The sequence below is a fragment of the Nipponia nippon genome, unplaced genomic scaffold (genome assembly GCF_047370975.1).
Source record: "Nipponia nippon isolate SJK-2023a ecotype South Korea unplaced genomic scaffold, ASM4737097v1 scaffold_20, whole genome shotgun sequence".
Taxonomy (NCBI): domain Eukaryota; kingdom Metazoa; phylum Chordata; class Aves; order Pelecaniformes; family Threskiornithidae; genus Nipponia; species Nipponia nippon.
The window spans coordinates 7261232-7281592 of record NW_028262337.1 but is presented as its reverse complement, the minus strand read 5'-3'; the positions used below and the strand labels follow the sequence as shown (position 1 = coordinate 7281592).

Genomic DNA, 20361 nt, shown 5'->3' with positions numbered 1-20361 from the left:
AGATTGAGAAACTGGCTAAAAATACCCAATAAGGCTTATTTCATTATTACAAGCAATACTGCTGATATCCAGTTAAATAACTGTGGCAAAAAGCCCTGCCTCAGAAGTCTGCAACCTTCTGTAATTGCTTGGGTTGGAGTGCATTTTTGATTGACTGGAAAGCATGCACTGTTCATAGATACGCTTGTATGGTTCAGCATAACTGTACGTGTTGTATGATTTATTGATACATGAAACATCTGCTCGACTGGATCTTAGAATGTTTGCAACATTTATACACTGAAGCAGTGGCTTATGCCTGGGTGTTGTACAACTTGCAAAGACCTTGATGCTAATGAGAAAATTAATTTCCTTTCAGTATAACAGCTGGTATTTGGATGGTCAAGGGATAAAACCTCTCCTTTGAAACTTGCAGAACACTGACATACAGTCACCATGAACAAGAATGCCTATACTGTACATGGGAGGAGCAAAAGTGTGAGTAGGTTTTCTTTTCCTTGCTTCTTAAAAATTAGTTTTTTCTTGAGCATTCATTGAAATGTAAGCTTACATATTATCTATAATGTACTCAGTCATAAATGTATGCCCCTGCACTGATGTTGGTATCAGGGACTGCACTTGATTTGGTAATGCATTGTTGAAATATTGACTGTGTAATGTTCCAGGAGACCAATGAGACAGTATGCTAATAATATGGACATAGATTTGGATGAGGTTTAATTTTGTTTGTTTTCTAGTCCTTCTGGTGTTTTTTTTATCCTATGTATTTATGTCTCCCAGTACCCAAGAGTACTAATGAAATAGAGAGGTCTGGATGCTGCTGTAGCCTTTTCTGTCTTCCAGATGCTCATGGAACAACATTAATGTATGGTATTATATACCAATGACTCTGCCTTACAGGCACAGATGAGAACGGAATGTTCCTTTCTAATATGCCACTGCTATGTTTAAGCTGTTGAATATGCCCCTTCTCCTAATAGACAAGGACACTTTATTTAAGTGCTTTGGTAAGTGATAATAGAAAAGTTCTAGTGTGCATCTGCAAGAACACTGCATCCACAAGGACAGAGGATACAGTTATATTTCCTTGTTTCCTGAGGGGCTCTCAGCTTGCATGTAAACAGAGTTCACTTGAGAAATATTCCAAACCACTCTGGATCCAGATTTTTTGTTTTCCCATGTTATCTTCTACCTTGCCCTGTAATGACATTGTGACCGTTGTCCCTGCTTTGTCGCCACTAATGCCTTGGTGTGTCTGCTTCCTTCTCCCCTTTGCTGCCTCAGTTTCCTAATTGAGTGGGATTGGTTGTTGGAGCAAAAGGATGAGCTTAGTTGACTTTATCCAGAATTGCTCAAGCTCCTTTCTGTTGTCTTAGCTGTGGGAAGGCAGTGCAGACATCTCTGACCAGGCCTTGTTGGAGCTTTCTGAATCTGACAGGCTGTATCTGCTTGAGCTTCTGGCTATTGGAAGCAGGTGCTCTTTTTGGCTTATTCTTAAGAATTCCTTTTAAAAAAAACCCAAACTCTATGAGAGATATTTTTTTTTCTTTCCTGTAATTTTACTGTACATGCTATCAGCATATGTATGTACAGCCATAGGGAGAAAGTGACAGAAGTATGCTAAATTCATCATGGTGCCATGGTTTGATATGTGGATCAAATAAACAGCCTGATATGTCTCAATAGACTGAAGACAGGTGTTCAGAGTGCTTAATAATGCTTCACTGTTGCTATTGTCTGACATGTTGAGGAATTATGTGAAGCTGTCCATAAAATTTTTAAAAGACTGCAAAGCGTAGAATTTTAATGTTAGCTGATCTAATACGATTTCATCAAATTTGGAGGAAAGACTAGCATTGTTTCAGTTTAAGTTAATGGAATGAATTTTTATCAAATAAATTAATCTTTATTAATTCAAAGGATCTTCATATTTTAGTACAAACTTCCTAGTATATATTTTGTGAAATTAAGTTCTAAAAGTTCAGTAAACATATTGAACATTTCAGGCCCTGAAAGAGAATGTTTTAACCTATAAAATAAACTTCATTATTTTTAGTGTTAAATCCTAGCACATCTTGCTGTGTGAACTTAATCATAACCACCTGCAACTATTTTTCTTTAAACTGGGCATATAAAATATTACCTACTGTTTGTTTGTTGTTTTCAAATTGTAAAATATGTAATCCCTAAGAAATCATTTTATCCATGTGGTAGCATGCTGTTTAAATAATTCCTCGACTACTGCTTGTAGTGGGATAGTGGCACTATTTGAACAAAAGTGACTTCGGAAAAGCTTCTCATTACACTTTTTGAGTACAGCCAAATATTTCAGATCACATGATGGTGACATCAAATCTTCCATCTTACTACAGGTCTGGCAATTTGAATTTGCATTGTCAAAGTTATCCATGGTCTGCCAGACCAGCAATTTCATCAAAAGACCACCTAATGAATAAGTAAAATATCATCAGTGAACTGAATAATCTTAATAATCTTAAAAATGGAATATAGCTTTTATTTTTATTTCATGGGATGTTGTCACATGGCTTTCAAAGAGGTTTTTATGTTTCTCGAAGCATGGCAATCAAAGTGTTGGTTCAGTGGTTTCAGATGACATGGAACATAATTTATCTGATATGGAAGAAGAACCTGCAGATATGTGCAAACATTTTCGTTTTTTCACCAAATGTAGAACTAGCTGTGCATCATGAACCAGCTGAAGCTTAGTTTAACAGTGTGGAATAATACAAACTGCAGATATAGCATTTGCATTTTTTTCTGACAATGTGTCTAATAGTGTTTTTAAAAAAATCATTTGCAAGTGGTCTTGTGTTGTGGTTTAACCCCAGCCGGCAACTGAGCACCACATAGCCAATTGCTCACTCCCCCCCCGGTGGGATGGGGGAGAGACTTGGAAGAGTAAAAGTGGGAAAACTTGTGAGTTGAGTTAAAGACAGTTTAATAGGTAAAGCAAAAGCCATGCACAAGCAAAGCAAAGCAAGGAATTCATTCACTCCTTCCCATCAACAGGCAGGTGTTCAGCCATCTCCAGGAAAGCAGGGCTCCATCACACATAATGGTTACTTGGGAAGACAAACAACATCACTCCAAACACCCACCGCGTTCCTTCTTCTTCCCCCAGTTTATATGCTGAGCATGACATCACATGGTATGGCATAGCTCTTTGGCCAATTTGGGTCAGCTGTCCTGGCTGTGCCCCCTCCCAGCTTCTTGTGCACCTGGCAGAGCATGGGAAGCTGAAAAGTCCTTGACTAGTATAAACGCTACTTAGCAACAACTAAAACATCAGTGTGTTATCAACATTATTCTCATACTAAATTCAAAACACAGCTCTATACCAACTACTAGGAAGAAAATTAACTCTATCCCAGCCATAACCAGGACATCTTGTCACTGAAAAGATGTTGTTAATGTTTATTTTTAAACTTCCTTTAATAGATTTTATTCTATTGCTTGTATTTCATGTCTTCAGACAGCACAATATGTATAATCCTGCTAGTCCTCTGCCCTCTCCCTGGCTGGTTTGCACAGTATTGCTATTCATTCTTCTGTTGGTAGGCTATGAAGTTGCATTTAACTGTGTTTTGTAATAAGGGTTTATATAGTCGTCAGGTCTTTTTTTCACTCTTCCTCACAGCATTCACTGAGGATGTCTGCATTTATGTCCTTTCAATCTGCGCGTACTATTTGTCTAGTCCCTCTTATCCAGTTTCCTTAGGTAGCTTTTTGTTTCTTTAACTGGTTTCCTCATAAATAAATTTCTCCTTTCCTGAAATGCCTATTTTCTGATGTCTTGAACTGCTTAGAATATTCTAGGTGTTTTATTGCTTTAACTTCCATGACTTACCATCTGGTACTTCTGAAAATACAGCTAAATGTTGTTCTTTCCTTTCATCCCTCCCTCCCTGCCTCTAATTTGGTTCTCTCCCCCACCCCTTACAAAGTTAATTCTAGTATAGGATAGGGGTTTTAGTTAGTACTGATCAGTTATGGAAAGAGACTTTTTTGAATATTTTTATAATAAAACACTGAACTTCATTATTTTTTGTTTTAGAAAGGCTTCATATTATTTTTATAACTGGATGAACAAGCCAATATATTTCTACAGACAGCTTTACAAATTTCAGCGTAGTTTGTTCTTTACCAAAAAGCATGATGAAATACATTATTAATTGATATTTTTAAAATCAAACTTTCAGTCTGTCTTCAGTTAAATTAGCACAGCTTTACTGACAATTAATACACCATCAATAGTAAATAACTTTTCAATAGAGTATTTTAATAACTATATTTCTATGGGAGTATACTGGAGGCATATTTGGTCAGCTAAAGGAAGTGAGATTCTGCTTTCAGGTGATGAGAGCTCTGGTGTATGTGGAGAAAAGAATGAAGTCTGAACATTACACTGTGTGGGTGTTCATCTTGGAACATTGTGTCAGAAGTGAGTCAAGTCTTGTGAAATCAGAAAGTAGCTATATTGCAATAAAATGAACCAACCAAGAGGATATGTTTAGCAACTGGGCCTGCTTAAACTGTAGAATTTCAACAGCTTCAACAACAACAAAAAAAAGGAGCAGGGGGCAGAAAACAAAATTAGAGCATTTATGCCGTTGTAAAGAACAAAGGCTGCTGCATGCTTCAACATTATTTGGTCAGCCTTTTAACTTAAAAATATCTGTAAAAGCCTAGAAGTGTGAGACTGTTTTGAATTCATACACGTATTACATATAGAAGGTGTATTTTCAACAACTGTCACTTCTGGATAAACTACAGATCACCAGTAGGAGACAAAATGGCTGTCTCATTCTGTGATCAAAACTTTAAAAGCAAAGTTGTGACTACTGGTGGGACGAAAAGATGCTGGACGTCCAAAGGGAATGCTCAGAGAGATTGCAGCAAAGCTCCTGAGAGCTTAGCTGCATGCAGAAGTTGCAGGGGGGGGGGGGGAAGTGGGGTGGAACTCATGCGAATGCAAAGCAGACACGGAGCACCCATAGAGATGAAGCGCAAAGGAAGGTGGAGAGCTATTTGCAAACAGCTGACTCACTGAGATGTTTTCATCCAAAGTACTTAAGGCTAGATTGTTACAACCTTTGCTTATGATGTGGGGGAGTGAAGAGGAAGTTAAAGACTTCCTTTATTCCTATGCTCATTTCTGCTTAGATCATGACTCACAGAGATGACAAGAACGAGGCTTTTTGTCCGCCACTCCTCCTGTAAGCAAATGCTCCGGGAGAGGGAATGTCATACTGTCTGTCCCAGCCAAATCCAGCACACTCCTTTGCTCACCAGCTAGAATAGCTATTTCAGCAATAGGGTGAGACACTCTACACCAAAGAGTAGAGTGACGTAGTTCTCCACAGAGAGTGTGAACGAATTGCAAATAAGTTCAATTCCAGACCCTTTTCTGTCACAGTGCAGTTCTGTCAGACAACAATCCTTGCTTTAGGTGAATAGTTCTAAGTAACCAATTCGTCAATAGAAATGGGAAAAGCTTGCAGTGTTCCAGAAGCATTTTTCATAATAAATTTGCATTACTTCCAAATAAATTGATTTTTCTCTCATTGCCAATCATTAGGTCCATTTGTTAGCTAATAGGAGGATACTTAGGGGGAGATTGCTTGGACTAACCACTCTTTATTAATGGGAGGCAATTATATTATGTATTCTTTGCCTTCTTCCACCCCTCCATCTGTAATACAGCCTTTGCAAAGGAAACAAGGGATAGAAAAGGCAAAGGTGGGACATTGCTGAAGGGAAAATGGAAGCCCATCCAGTGGTGCTGCTTTTCCCTTAATGTCAGTTATTGTGGTTGCCTAGCAGAATAGACATTTTAAGCAGCAAGTTCCCTTAAGCAAAGCAGCAGCTGATGCACAGAAAATGCCTGAAGAGAGAGTAAGTAATGCCTGGATCAACTTTAACCCTTTCTGCATGTTTTCTAACATTCCTTCTGCAGGGGTTGGTAACTTATGTCCATGGTGAGAATCCAGTCTGAGAAAGAGTGGCTGGATTTGACCCCTAATAAATTAATCCTTTTAATAGTCAATTACTATTGATTAAATTGGTTTGGATTAATTTACTGTATTCACATGTGTACATTTGACAATCCCTTTTTAATTGTGGGATTATCTTTTGGAGAGAGAGAAAAAGCTCTACAGCAGGAAGATACTAGTGTATTCCTGACCAAGCAATTGAAAATGTGTTTCTTTCCTCCCACTCATTCTAGATTGCTTCCTTTCCGTCTTCCACCCTCTCCAGTCTTTCAGAGATGTTCTGACTAATGTTTCCAGCCACCCTATTCTGATCAGATCTCAAAATCTGTTCTCCATGCTTTTCTTCCTTCTGCCTTTGCTATTTCTGACATTAATGCACATGCTTTTGTTATCATTCTCTCTTTTTTTCATGACTCATCTCCTGGTTCAGCTCCTGCCTACCTTCTTAACTAAGTTCCAGCCTTTTTGAAGCAAATCTTACCTCCTTATCGCAGGTTTGGGCAGTACTTAGAAGTTTGCAACTTATACCTGCACTATTTTGGAACATGAAAATACCCCCACCTACGTGGTAACAGACATATCAAGCCTAACCTGTAACTCAAATATCATCCACAATTATGCAGATTTAAAAAATAATCTGTGGGCCAATAACATTTTTTTAGTTTAAATTACATCAACAGAAGAATTCTCTTGATGGTTTGAGTGGGTCTGACAGAGAATTTTACAGCTCAGCTACACTATCAAACCCTTGAAGTGTAGCTGAGTCTTTACTTTTTGGAGTTCTTGCACATTTGTGTCACTGGCATCCTCTGTCCCAGTTCTTCCTGTTTCCAAAGATAACTGTCTACATGTGAGGCTCTGTCTTCCTAGCAATAGAGATTACTTTTATACTTCTGAATCTTTCTACCCAGTTTTTGAATTGAGGCCACCTGTGTTCAGGCCTGGTTTCATGGGAAGGGCTAGGAGGTCTCAGCCATTTATATCAGAATTACACGTACTTCTGTGTTTTCCTGCTTACTAATTGCCCAAAACCAGTTCTTGTTCTCTGAAACAAGCTCCAGCCTCTTGTTTTTGCTGTTTGAGGGAAACTGCTCTCACCTTTGTGATCATTTACTACAGCAGTGAAAATAAAATTAAATGAACCTGAAGATCCTGAAGAAGGGTAGTTGTCATAGGTGACTCCCCTCTGAGGGGAACCGGGGGTCCCATATGCAGACCGGACCCAACCCACAGGGAAGTCTGCTGCCTCCCTGGGGCCAGGGTAAGAGATGTCATTAGAAAACTCCCTAGTCTGGTAAGGTCCTCAGACTATTACCTGTTATTAGTTCTTCATGTGGGCAGTGAAGAGATAACAAAGAAAAGTCCTAAGTCAATTAAAAGGGTATTTCAGAGCCTTGGGGCGGTTAGCTGAAGGATCAGGTTCAGGTGGTGTTTTCTTCCATCCTTTCAGTAGCAGGGAAGAATATTGTATGGAACAGGCAGACCCAGCTGACCAACATGTGGCTGTGAGGCTGGTGTCATCGTCAGAACTTCGGGTTTGTCGATCATGGAATGGTCTATTCATCACCAGGTCTACTGACATCCAATGGGATGCGCCTTTCTCAGAAAGAGAAAAGGGTTTTTGCTCAGAAGCTAGCAGGGCTAAGTGATAGAGCTTTAAACTAGATTGGAAGGGGGAAAGGGAGAATACTAGGCTGGTCAGTGATGAGCAACGGGATGGCATGCCAAAGTTTGAGGAGCTGCGTGCTAGTGAGATTCCTCAGACTACTCCACAAGGTAATGGGCACAATGAACCGCATTTGAAGTGTTTTTACACAAATGCGTGCAGCACAAGGAACAAGCAAGAGGAGCCAGATGCCTTGGCCCAGTCCCTGAGATATGACATCATCGGCATAAGTGAAACCTGGTGGGATGAGTCCTGTGACTGGCGTGCCATGATGGATGGTTACAGGCTCTTCAGGAGGGATAGGCAGGGCAGGCGAGGCAGGTGGGGTGGCATTGTATGTAGTGGAGGGGCTGGAATGCACGGAGGTAGCAGTTGGCAATGGCACAGTTGAGAGCCTCTGGGTAAGGATTAAGGGACAGACAAATAAAGCAGATGTCGTTGTGGGAGTCTGCTATAGGCCACTGAGGCAGGATGACGACACGGATGAGTTATTCTTTAAGGAACTAAGAGATGCTTCTAAGTCATCTGCCATTGTCCTTATGGGTGACTTCAACTTGCCAGATGTCAACTGGGAATACCACAGAGCTGGTAGAAACAGGACCAGAAGATTCCTAAACCATCTGGAGTACCTGATGTACTTCTTGGTACAGGTACTAAGGGAACTGACCAGGAAAGGTGCCTTCCTCGATCTGTTTCTTATTGACAGAGAGGGTCTTGTGGGTGAAGTGGTGATTGGTGGCTGCCCTGGCCACAGTGACCATGAAGCAGTCAAGTTTAAAAGCTATGGTAACAGGATGAAAACTGCCAGCAGGACCTCAACTCTGGATATGAGGAGAGCTGATTTCAGGCTGCTCAGGGAACTACTTTGCAAGGTCCCCTGGGAAAAAGCTTTTGAAGGTGCTGGGGTCCACCAGTGCTGGTCACTTTTTAAGTACCACCTCCTAAGAGCACAGGAACAGGCAATTCTAAAATGTCAGAAGTCAAGCACGTGAGGCAGAAGGCTGGCTTGGCTGAGCAGGCATCTTATGCTAGAACTAAGACAAAAAAAGAAAATGTATGACCAGTGCAAGCAAGGTCAGGTGACATGGGAGGACTACAGAGAGGCTGTTCGCCACTTTAGGGAGGAAATGCACGTGGCCAAAGCTCAATTAGAGCTGAAGCTGGCCAGTACTGTGAAGGACAATAAAAAAGGCTTTTTAAAACATGTAAATAGCAAAAAGCAGGCCAGAAATAACATTGGCCCATTACTTGATGAGCATGGTCACCTCACAAACAGGGATGTAGACAAAGCAGACATGTTAAATGCTTTCTTCGCCTCAGTCTTCAACACTGATGGGGGTGTTGAACTGCCAGAGCCCTGGGCTAGAGAACCATGACTGAGAACAATAAAATCCCAACTAGCCCCGAGCTTGTGGGGGATTTGCTGCTCCAGCTGGATCCCTGTAAGTCAATGGGGCCTGATGGGATTCATCCAAGGATACTTAAAGAGCTGGCTGATGTCATAGTGAGACCTGTCTCAATGGTTTTTCAATGCTCTTAGGAATCTGGATAAGTCCCAGTTGGCTGGAAGCTGGCAAACGTCCCAGTCTTCAAGAAAGGCAACAGGAATGACCCCAGTAACTATGGGCCTGTCAGTCTCACCTCTGTGCCTGGCAAAATCATGGAGAAGATTATTCTGGGAGTTATTGAAAAACACCTGAAAGACAACGCAGTCATTGGCCCCAGCCAGCACGGGTTCACGAGGGGAAAGGCCTGCTTAACAAACTTAATTTCTTTATATGACAAGGTTACCCACCTAGCTGACCAAGGGAAGCCAGTCGATGTAATCTTTTTGGATTTCAGTAAAGCCTTCAATACTGTCTCTCACAGTATCCAGTATCACAAAATGTCCAGCACACAGCTGGATAAACACATAATGCAATGGGTGAGCAATTGGCTGACGGGTCGGGCCTCAAAGGGAGTTACATCGCATTGGCGGTTACATCGGGTTATGTTGGGTTACACTGGGTTACATCGGGCTGGCGACCAGTCGCTAGCGGGGTTCTGCAGGGATCCACCTTAGGGCCAGTGCTCTTTAATGGCTTCATAAATGACTTGGATGCAGGACTTGAAGGTTTGTTATCTAAGTTTGCTGATGACACAAAATTGGGAGGAGCTCTTGACACTCTGCAGGGCAGAGAGGCCCTGCAGAGAGATTTAGACAAATTAGAGAGCTGGGCAATCACCAACCGTATGAAGTTTAACAAGGGCACGTGCCAGATCTTGCACCTGGCACAGGGCACCCCTGGCTGTACATACAGACTGGGGAATGAGAGGCTGGAGAGCAGCCCCGCGGAGAGGGATCTGGGGGTTCTGGTCGATGGCAAGTTGAACATGAGCCAGCAGTGTGCCCTTACAGCCAGGAGGGCCAACTGTGTCCTGGGGTGCATCAAGCACTGTATTGCTAGCTGGTGGAGGGAGGTGATTGTCCCGCTCTGCTCTGCACTGGTGCAGCCTCACCTCGAGTACTGGGTGCAGTTTTGGGTGCCACGGTAGAAAAAGGATACAAAGCTACTAGAGAGTGTCCAGAGGAGCACCACCAAGATGGTGAAGGGTTTAGAGGGGAAGCCATATGAGGAGCGGCTGAAGTCACTTGGTCTGTTCAGCCTGGAGAAGAGGAGACTGAGGGGAGACCTCATCGTGGTCTACAGCTTCCTCACAAGGGAAAGAGGAGGGACAGGCGCTGATCTTTTCTCCCTGGTGACCGATGATAGAACCCGAGGAAGTGGCAGGAAGATATGCCAGGGGAGGGTTAGGTTGGACATTAGGAAAAAGTTCTTCACGCAGAGGGTGGTGGAGCACTGGAACAGGCTCCCCCAGGAGGTAGTCACAGTGCCAAGCCTGGCAATATTGAAGAAGCATTTGGACAATGCCCTCAGACATATGGTGTGAATTTTGGGGTTGTCCTATGCAGGGACAGGAGTTGGACTCGATGATCCTTGTGGGTCCCTTCCAACTCAGGACATTCTATGATTCTATGATCCTACTCTATAACCGTAAGAGAATGCGTTTACCTTAAAGAGTGTAAACTTAAATTAAATACCAATGAAAGGGTTAGGAAAGGAAATGATAGATAACTGAAATGACTACGGGCCTCGAGCAGATGAATTAGGAAGAAAGACTATAAAGATCAGGACTTTACACATTGCACTTAACACTGAAGAAGGCTGGTGTTCAGGGGAGAAGTAGAGGAAAAGCATGAAGGTGGTGGATAATGTAATTAAAGCATAGTGGTATTAGAGATTCAAACAACATGGTCTCTCCCTACTTTTCTTTCCCACTTATTTGTTACTGTATATTTCTAATCCATGACTGAGTTTCTTCAAACTGTTCTTTCTTCTTTAAATATGAAGGTGGTCTTTCAGGCTCTTCACTTTGCAATCACTGCATCTTTTGACTCCCTCTTTCAGACCAAATTTTGTAACAATGCCTTGGAGAAGGCTGACTGATGCTGATAGAATGAGGGGAATGAGCATGCGACTGATGCACACTACATATGGAAGGAAATGCAATATTATGTAATTCCTTTCCTAAAGTACATTCCTTTCCTACTTATCTTTCACTTGTCATTTTAAGTTGCAGGTTGTTATGGTCAATATTCCTGTGTCTGTCAGAATACCTGCAATGGCTAGAACAACTGGTTCTCCAGCATGCTGAGGTTCTTGGCATACTTGCAATATAAATACTAAATAGTTTTAATAGAAATATACAACTGTCAAGCATTTGGAAGTGCGATAGATGTAAATGCTAAGAGTACTAAAGAGTGGTAAGAAGCAGTTACATGGACAATGTTGGTAGGGGAACAAATAGTGTAGTCAATGGCAGAATAATTTGATAGATATTTTTGTGGATTTGATAGATATTTTTGTGATAGATATTTTTGTGGAAAATGGAAATGGTTTCATGCAAGTTGTTATGGAAAAACATAGATAATTCCCTGGTGAGGATTACTGTTCTTTGGCCACTGGCAGCATGAAGAATTTGAAACAGAATGCGAGTAACAGTTGAGAACTATTAAAGTTTGAGCAGGCTGATGAGAACAGTAAATTTCAGAATTAAGACTGCCTCTGAACTCTTAGATTCCTCTCTTGTTATTGGAGTTTTATAATTTATATTGTGTTCCTTTAGCAGTGTCTTCAGAAACAGCTGTGGTTCTATGTGCAAAATGAGCTTTTTTTTCTTATCTGCTATACAATTTTTTCCCTTGTGACACATGCAATGTATCTCCTACTTGTGTGTACATACATGTCTGCACACATAAATACACAGTCTAGAAATGCAGAAAGCATATGCTATGAATGTACATCAGGAAGCCCTTAATGAAAAAAAACAACAACTATTATCTTTCCCTAAATGAATACATAGTTCCATTCAGAAAAAATTCAAATATAGGCCTGAAAACAGCTAATAGCAAACTTGCTTTTCTACAAAATATTAGGCTTCTCTCACCTAATGCACTGCATTCAGAGTAACTTGAGTTTGGTTACTTTACATAGCATCTCAGATGGAACACTGCAAACTGTCCTCCTGCCAGCCTATGAACAGGGAAGGTGAATGAACTGTAGCCTCTGGACAGGTGCTTCTGATGGCTTGAGGCTGGGAAACCTAGTAATATCCATGAAAGTGCTGGTTAAATCTTCAGGTTCTTGCCTATTTCCTTCAGCACTGTAGGATCTGGGAAAATCTGGTTTGTCCATTCCTTTTCTCTCTCTTTCTCCTTTTTAACTTTGATATGATTTGGACCAAAATCCAGATTCAAAAAAAGAAGAAAAGGTACAAGTTCTTGGGAAGTTCTGCTTTTCATTAAATTCCTCTAATGATTATATTTAGCAAACTTGTTTCTGGAATCTTTTTGTCTTATCTGTATTGAATTAATACTAATTTACTCAGTGACAATTCTAGAGAGTTAAATCAATCTACCTGTGGATTTTAAAGCACTTGACAAAATCATTCTCACATTTTTGGTCTCAGCGAAAAAGGGTCTTCATCAGGTTTCAAAGAACATGTCTTTTGACAGATCTTCAATCCAGTTTGAGAACACAGTTAACAGAAGGAAACAAGCAGCATTATCTTTAGCCAAGCCTGTGCATAAAAAGACCCTATAAAGTGCTGGTCTCTTCCTTCAGAGCTGGGGCTGGGTTCAGGTAAATATTTGATTTTCAAAGTGAATCTAGGAGACAAAGCTGTTTCCAAGAATTTTGATGAAACTTTTGAGTTGGTTGCAGCTGATGCTTTGGAGATAGATCTTGAATAAGATTCCCAAAAGCCCAAATGAGAAACTATGAGGTGTTTGTTCCATGTCCCTGTACAGAGAGAGAGCTGAGAGGGAACAAAATCATGCAGTTTGTCCTTCTCTACACCATTTCTGTTATTTGTCTTTTTCACATTTAAATATGCAGGATAGCTAGAAATTTTCCAGTTCCTCCCTTTTGTCTCTTTATAGAACCACTTAAAATTGTCCCAGCCCATCACACTTTCAGTAAGTCGTAACAAAAACAGCTTATTAGTTTGATGCCTCCAAAAGACATCTGGCTGGGTTACCAGCCTCTGCCTTGTCAGTCCTGAGGTGGAAGAATAAAGGAGGCTCAAACTTGTTCTAGGTTAACACTCCTATTTCAGATCCTGCATTCTAGACAACTATTTGTTTTTCAGATATATCTGCTTTTCTTATTGCACTGTACTCTGCTTCTGTTCTCATTTCCCCCTTTTTTTAATTTTCATATTCAGGATTCTCTACCAATAGAATCAGTTACTAATGACTTCACCTTTTGTTTTTCAGAATAGAAAATAATGGAAGTCTTTAAATTTGTCAGAATTTCACTATGATACATGACCCTCCTGAATACAAGGCTTTCTTTGGTATAACTTTCAAGCTTTGCAGTTGCTCCAGGTTCCTCGCTGTTGGCTTGCACCTATGCTTTTCAGACTTGCTTATAGTTCTTTCATGGTCCTACCTGCTGGTTTAGAACGTTATTTGGATCTTTCATAGGATGTTAGACCAGCCAACTTCCTTTCCTATGTAAGATCCAGAAAGGTAATGAAAGCAATTCTGCAATGTCCAAAATAATTAATCTGTTAAAACGTGTAAACTGAGCCAATTTCTGGTTACTATCTTACCAGGTCATATAACATCATCCTTATCAGGACATTCTGCTGTAAAATGTAGTAATAATAATAAAAACAAAATTAAAGAAAAAAGTTAGGGCTCACCTGAAAAAGCCGATGCAGCAATATCAAAGTGACAATTAGGCAATTTGCATACTCAAATAAATACAAACTACAACTGATTGCAACATGATTTTTAAAAGTGAACTAACATAGTCAATATTTTTGGCTAAGAGATTTAGAGAAACATCAAATTTTGTATGAGATGGGGCATATTTTTTCAGCGTATATGCTGTATTTCTACTGATAAATTTTGAATTACCAAGTCTTGAGAAAACTGACTTCAAAACATAAGTGAACTGTTGAAAATACATAGAGGCAATACTACCCAATTTCTCCGTTAGGTAAATAAATTATTGAGGTTTTATTTGTTTTTTTTTTTAATGAAGTTTGAAACAGACATAGGCTGACATCACACTGTTGTCTACATTCTTTTCACTGCATGTGCTTTATAAATAATGTCACTCAATAGCCAACTTCCCTCTCTTTCTGGGGCAGAACATTCTATATCACTGATTTTCCAGCAGGGATCTATATCTGTCTATCTATATCTGTATCTATATCTATCATCTATATCTGTATCTATATTACATGACATGCTGAGACCTAGATATTGCTTAGTAACTTAGTCTCTAAATGGCAACATAAGAGTAAATGAACTAGTGTGGGAGGGGAAGACTTTATACATGTACAGTGAGGAAAAAATTTGATCAAATTGTTATGTATCAACAAGCATTTACTTGTGGCCTCTTCTTTGGTAGCTTTGCTTCAGGAAATAAAATGCTAAAAGTTTTCTTGGTATCTTTAAAAACTCCCTTCTAGAAACAATTTTCAGCTGTTAGTCTCTTCATAAGAAACCAGCTCAATGGCACAATCTAGACAGTAAAGGCTCAAGTCTCAAGGCTTTTGCTATGCAGTTTTCAAAATAAAGCAATCATTTCAGTCTAAATACTCTTACTTAATGATCCTGTCTTGATAGAGAAATTAGGCTTTCTATGTTCATCTCTTGAAATGGCAGCTCCTCTGTCCCTGGAAGAGGTTGTTTTAGGGAAAAAAAAGAGAAACTACATTGGAAAATGAGATGAAATAAAGCAGTGAATAATAATGTTTTGTAGAGAATGTGTAGTTTTCTAATAAGACCTGAGTGAGGAGGCATGGAGGTCACCATCACAAAACCAGCAAGATGTTATGGCTGTACTTGGACCTTTCTCCAAGTTTCTTTGCAGGCTGTTCTAGCATCTCACTCTACATGTTATCTAGCAATTCACTCCATTTGCATACAGAATCAGTTTAAAACACCAAATACCAACCCAAACTGGAGTTTGGAGACAGCTACAGTTTTCTTTATGCTGCACCACTTTCCTTCCACACTCTGAATGTTTGCCTGTTTTTCTTCAAACTACATTCTCCTTGGGGCAAAAGATGATACTTTTAATATATTAAATTCTGTGTTTCAAGGCTGAAAATTACTTTTATATCAAATGAGTACCCTCACTGTGATGAGGGTTAGCAGAGTCCTCACTAAGGAGAGGTACTACTGTTTGCCATAAACTATTGAGCTGTAAGCATCATAAAACTGGTATCTGATGTAAACTTTTATTAATCCTGTTTTTTTTTCTTTCTTACATCATCAAATGGTACTGCGTCTTACGTACCTTTAAGCAAGACTAAGCTGGTTTAAAGAAGTGACAACAATGATACCTGTTAGTTATCCATTTAATTACTCTTATAGTTCTTTTCCATCCTGTGTGTTTTGGGATCACTTCAGACTGAAAAATCTTGGGTAATAAAATTATATAAAAATAACTGTCTTGAATTTGCTTTTTGTGTTTTCTCTTGATAGAATCAAAAGTTACTATGATACTATCTAGGTTGCAAGATTTAAAGAAATATACTATCTAGATTGCTAGGTAATAAGAGCATATAGAAAATAATTGGAACACTTTGACAACTTTTGAACATGGTTGTAACAGCTGCCATAAATACTTCTATTGAAAGTGCTTCATATTTTCCAGACTGTCCTCTGGTTTCATTGGTTGTGCAGTACTTTGTGTAGCAATGCAGTCGCAACTAACCATTTATATATACTTAATCAGGCACTGGATCAGAAGCCTGATCAGTACTGTTGCTATTTTTCAAGCATGTGCTATTTTCATGATTGCTTCTTACTTTTCATCTGTACGTTGGTACAAAGATTTAATTAAAGTAGTTAAAATAACAGGCAACAGATGTGATCTACACAACTACAAGTCAGCACTTTGAGATTCCTCTGTGGTTGAACAGAAATGAAAACAACTAAGTTTCTGTAATTTATTTCAATTACTTTGTGTACCAAGTTTAGTTAATCACTGCTGTCTTGCACCTTTTGAATAGCTAATAACATGGGAATTTTCAACAGTTACCTACAGTCTTTGCAAAAGATATTTTGGAGATGTGAAGTTCCTATCCTTTTCTTATTTCCTACTGACAATGTTCTCTGCTGTTTGTTTCATTCCTGTTTTGTTACATTAAATAATCCACAATGCTGTGTTCTTGGATGAGTTGTCAGCAGCAGAGGTAGAAACTGGAACCTCTAAAGCTTATATATTGTCACGGCAAGCTCATCAATATCTCAAGTGTGTTGCACAGTGAATGAAGTGTGACTTGCATAATTCCCTGGGAAAGCAAACTGCCATGTTTTGATTGTTCCAATTACAAGACTCAACGTGCTAACTCTGGCTGAGTATGTCTTAAATCTTCACCTGTTTCCTTCAATTATAGGATTTTATATTTGTAGAAAAGTGTGGGCCTATGGACAAGGGAAAGAGAAACTGAGATTCCCCTCCTCTCCCCAGAAATTCTAATTAGAACTAAATATACAGTAATTATTTAGCTTGTGCTGACCATAATGTCATTTGCTGAGTTGCTGCCTAATGGACTTTATCAGACAGCAGAATAGTCAAGATAAAATGGGATGCAAATTAGGGAATAAATTTATTTGATATTTCTTCCTTATTCATGCCTTTCCCTTCCTTCTCCCCAGTATTCAGAAGTATGAGGTCTCTGTTCATTTTTCCTTTAGTTAGCCATATGTTCTTATTCTGTTTCTCACTGCATAACAATTCCTTGTACTGTTCCAGTTTCTCTTTGTGGCTCTATTTTAACTTTAACCTCCCTTCTGCTTGTGTTTGTCCATGAGCAATCCCTCTAAATGGTAAATGCAAAGTAATTAAAAAAAAAAAAAAAGGCCACTGTATTATTCTAAGGTTGAATCAATGAATAAAGATGTAATAGAGAAGCCACAGAGACGTAAAAGTAGTGAGTCTGGGAGAGAGAACATTATTTTGGCTCCAAGAGCATTGAAAATGAGCTGTGATGCATAGACTGAAAGAATAAATATGATACAATTCATCCACAGTATCACTAAGGAAAAACAAAAAAATTAATAGTGCAGAAAACTAAATATCATATGGTCAAGAATACCAAAATACTACTTTCACAGAGCTCAATGATATTCTTTCACCTGGAAAAAACCCACTCCCTCAGGAAAAGTATCTATTGGCTTTACAATATGCCTTGAAGGTCTGGCAAAAGAAAGCCCTCAGGTTTTGGTAGACTGCAAGTTAAAATATGCTTAAAATTGATTTAGTTCTTTTGTCAAAGGTCTGGTAAGGTACCTTAGTTGGCATTTTACAGAAAAGAAAAGGAGCAGTTTGGGACAGAAGAAGATACACTTTATGTGGCCTTGAAAACCGCTATGCAGCTTTGCACAGGTGTCTTTGCTGGGAATGATGAAGTTTTATAAACCCAGAATCTTCATTCTCAAAGGGCAAAAATACTGTTTTCCTACTTGGTGCTGTCTGGTTGTGGTAAACAGAATATGTACAATTGAATGTCCAGCCTACTTTTATAGGGCGGATACAAAATTGATGCCAAAAGGATGGTCTCCCTTCCACACTTACCTTTGGTTGTTTAGCTTTTTTAATTGCTATGTTCTACCTAAAACGAGTTCCTGCGTGCTGGTTTTCAGTCAAGTGCAGTCTCAGCCAGAGAAGTCTAAATGATGGGACAATATGCAGCTACTAAATGAAAAATGTAGAACAGATGACCATGTCTAAACCAATGGTAATGCTGTCTACGCAGTCTTATCTTTTCCCCTACCAACCTTATGTATGAGTCAATAAGAATGGGAGAATCTTGGTGCAAATTAAATTTCAAAATTGTTGTGTGATGTCTTTTGGGCTTTTTGAGAGCAGATACAGAAGTAAAACTGTCTCTTCAGCCAGGGACTGTAGACTTGTTAATGACATGCTGTCAATATTTTGAAGACAGTTGATGGACAAAAAGAAAACCGTTGCATTACAAGGAGAATAAGCATCATAATCTTTGAATCTTGTTCAGTCTGAAAAGCCTGAAGGAGACATGAAAGTTACCAATGTTGCTGGGGTTGTTTCAGTGTGCTCAATATCCTCTCCTTACTTCTGAGAACAGGAGCCGGAGAGGGGAAAGGAAAGAATGCTGGTGTAATGACTCTTGAAGCATCCTAGAGTGAAAACAGTTTGCTAACACACTTAATTCCAATACACTGGTGTGTACCCAAGGCTGTGTGCCAAGGATACTGGCAACTACTTCAAGCATTAGCACTCTTTTCTGCCTTTTTCTGCCCATGACACACCTCCTCCCCTCCCCCTTGCCCCAGTCCTTCTGGGGCTTTAAAATAAACAGTCATGTTACAAAAGCGTTTTCAGAGAGGAAATGATCAAGGGGAAGAAGTGTGCAGTTTGCCTTAGTTGGGGTGGAGGGAAAAGTCTGGGGTGTTACAACTCAGAGAAATTGATAATAAAAACGTGCTTACATAAATCTCAGCAAAACAATGTATTTGTGTTCTTCCCTATACAGCAGTCTATCACAGCTGTCCAGTGATATTAAAAAACCAAATCTACTTCCGATGTAAGAATTCCTTTCTGGGTGCTATAGAAACAAAAGTACATTCATGACATCAGCAAGGCAACACAGAAATAACATCGTAAGCATCCTTTCATTAGGGGTGTGAGAAACTCTGAAATTATGGACTGGATGTTAGCAGTGGCAGACGTGTTTGAAGATGTGTGTTGTTTAGTTGGTGGTCAGAGGTTACAAGCCTGCCACACAGGATGATTGTTTAGGAAAGATTTTAATTTGTTGGCAGGGTTACTGAACAGGATCAGGGAAGGACAAAGACTCAAACAATAAACTGTATTTCTAACCATTACTCTCATTCATGAAGTCCTAAGAAGTGATAGTTTTTCAAAGTACCAGAACTGAATCTAGGAAGCTGTGTCTTCAGCAAAGAGAGTAAAGGTAAGATACACGGCTTAATATAGCATTTGATAAGCAGAAGAGTGGGGGAAAATGTTTTTAAAGTTGGGACTTCTTATTGGAACATAAATACAAAATAAACTACCAAATAAGTTGATTATATGAAAACAACAATCTGAAAAAAAAAAATCCTTTATAAGCTCAGGACATCTGGAGTTGACACCGTTCATTGACACTCCTCTACTGGAGTAAAAACGTGGAATTTTTGCTCTTGCTGTGTAATGTTTTTAGGGAACCTTGTCTCAACATTTTTAACTATGCATAAATGGATACATGAGATATTCTAAGAGTAATTTCTGGAAGCTTGCATACTATTACTAGAGAAGTCTTAAATTTTGGAAAAGGACAATATTTTTAGTTATGGGACTGAGTTTCTACAGTGCCAGTTTCGCAGTAGGTGAAAATTTTGTCAATATAGGGAATGCTTGTGTGGACAGAGACAAGCAATTTATCTTGAGCTCTTCAATAAGGCACTACAAATTTGTGTCCACATTTTTATCTCTCAAACCTATCCAAATGTCTAACAATCTACCTCCTCCCCCTCCTCTCTCCACAGTATATTGGTTTTTTAAAAATGTGTTTTAAAATAACAGATCTCTATAAAAAATATATTTATAACGTTATTCTATGAAATGGTTTCAACGGATGTAAGATGGCTTATATTTGTAAGCACTTTTATTTATTGGCTGTGAGAAATGTCATGTTACTGGTTAATTGCCTGATTCTCAGGTGAACACAGCATGATTAGATGTTCCTGCCCATGTGCTGAGTTGTAGCTACTTGTTATGTTTATACAGCACTCTATGTAGTGCCAGAAATCTGCTCCTCTGTGCTCATTCAGTGCTCCTGGAGACTCAGAGCTCAAGCGCTAAATTTGTGTTTTAAGAGCTGCAGAAAATTTTATAAGTGGACACAAGGAGTGTGGATTCTATTGAAGTTCAACAGCAGGCACCTCTGTACATATGCCTACAGTCACAATCATTTTTTCATGCTGTTGCAGTTTCACGATACCAGCCATAGAACCTTATATTTATTAAATATAATACTTCTGTGTTCAAAGATCTGTGTAAGACCAATGAGATTTGTGGCAAGTATGGACAGCAGTGAGGCCCATGTCTAGGATTTGGAGTGATTACACAA

At 39.3% G+C, this 20361-nt stretch overlaps 1 protein-coding gene across 1 annotated transcript in view; it reads left to right on the top strand.

Moving 5' to 3' along the window:
- Nucleotides 1-371: 371 nt before the first annotated feature.
- The window catches only part of PDE4D (phosphodiesterase 4D), a 533586-nt gene continuing 513596 nt past the window's right edge, over nt 372-20361 (top strand). Inside the window, exon 1 of the mRNA XM_087759654.1 lies at nt 372-477. Within this exon, the coding sequence (XP_087615780.1) occupies nt 436-477 (42 nt within the window). The 5' untranslated portion in view covers nt 372-435. The remainder of the gene's footprint in view (nt 478-20361) is intronic.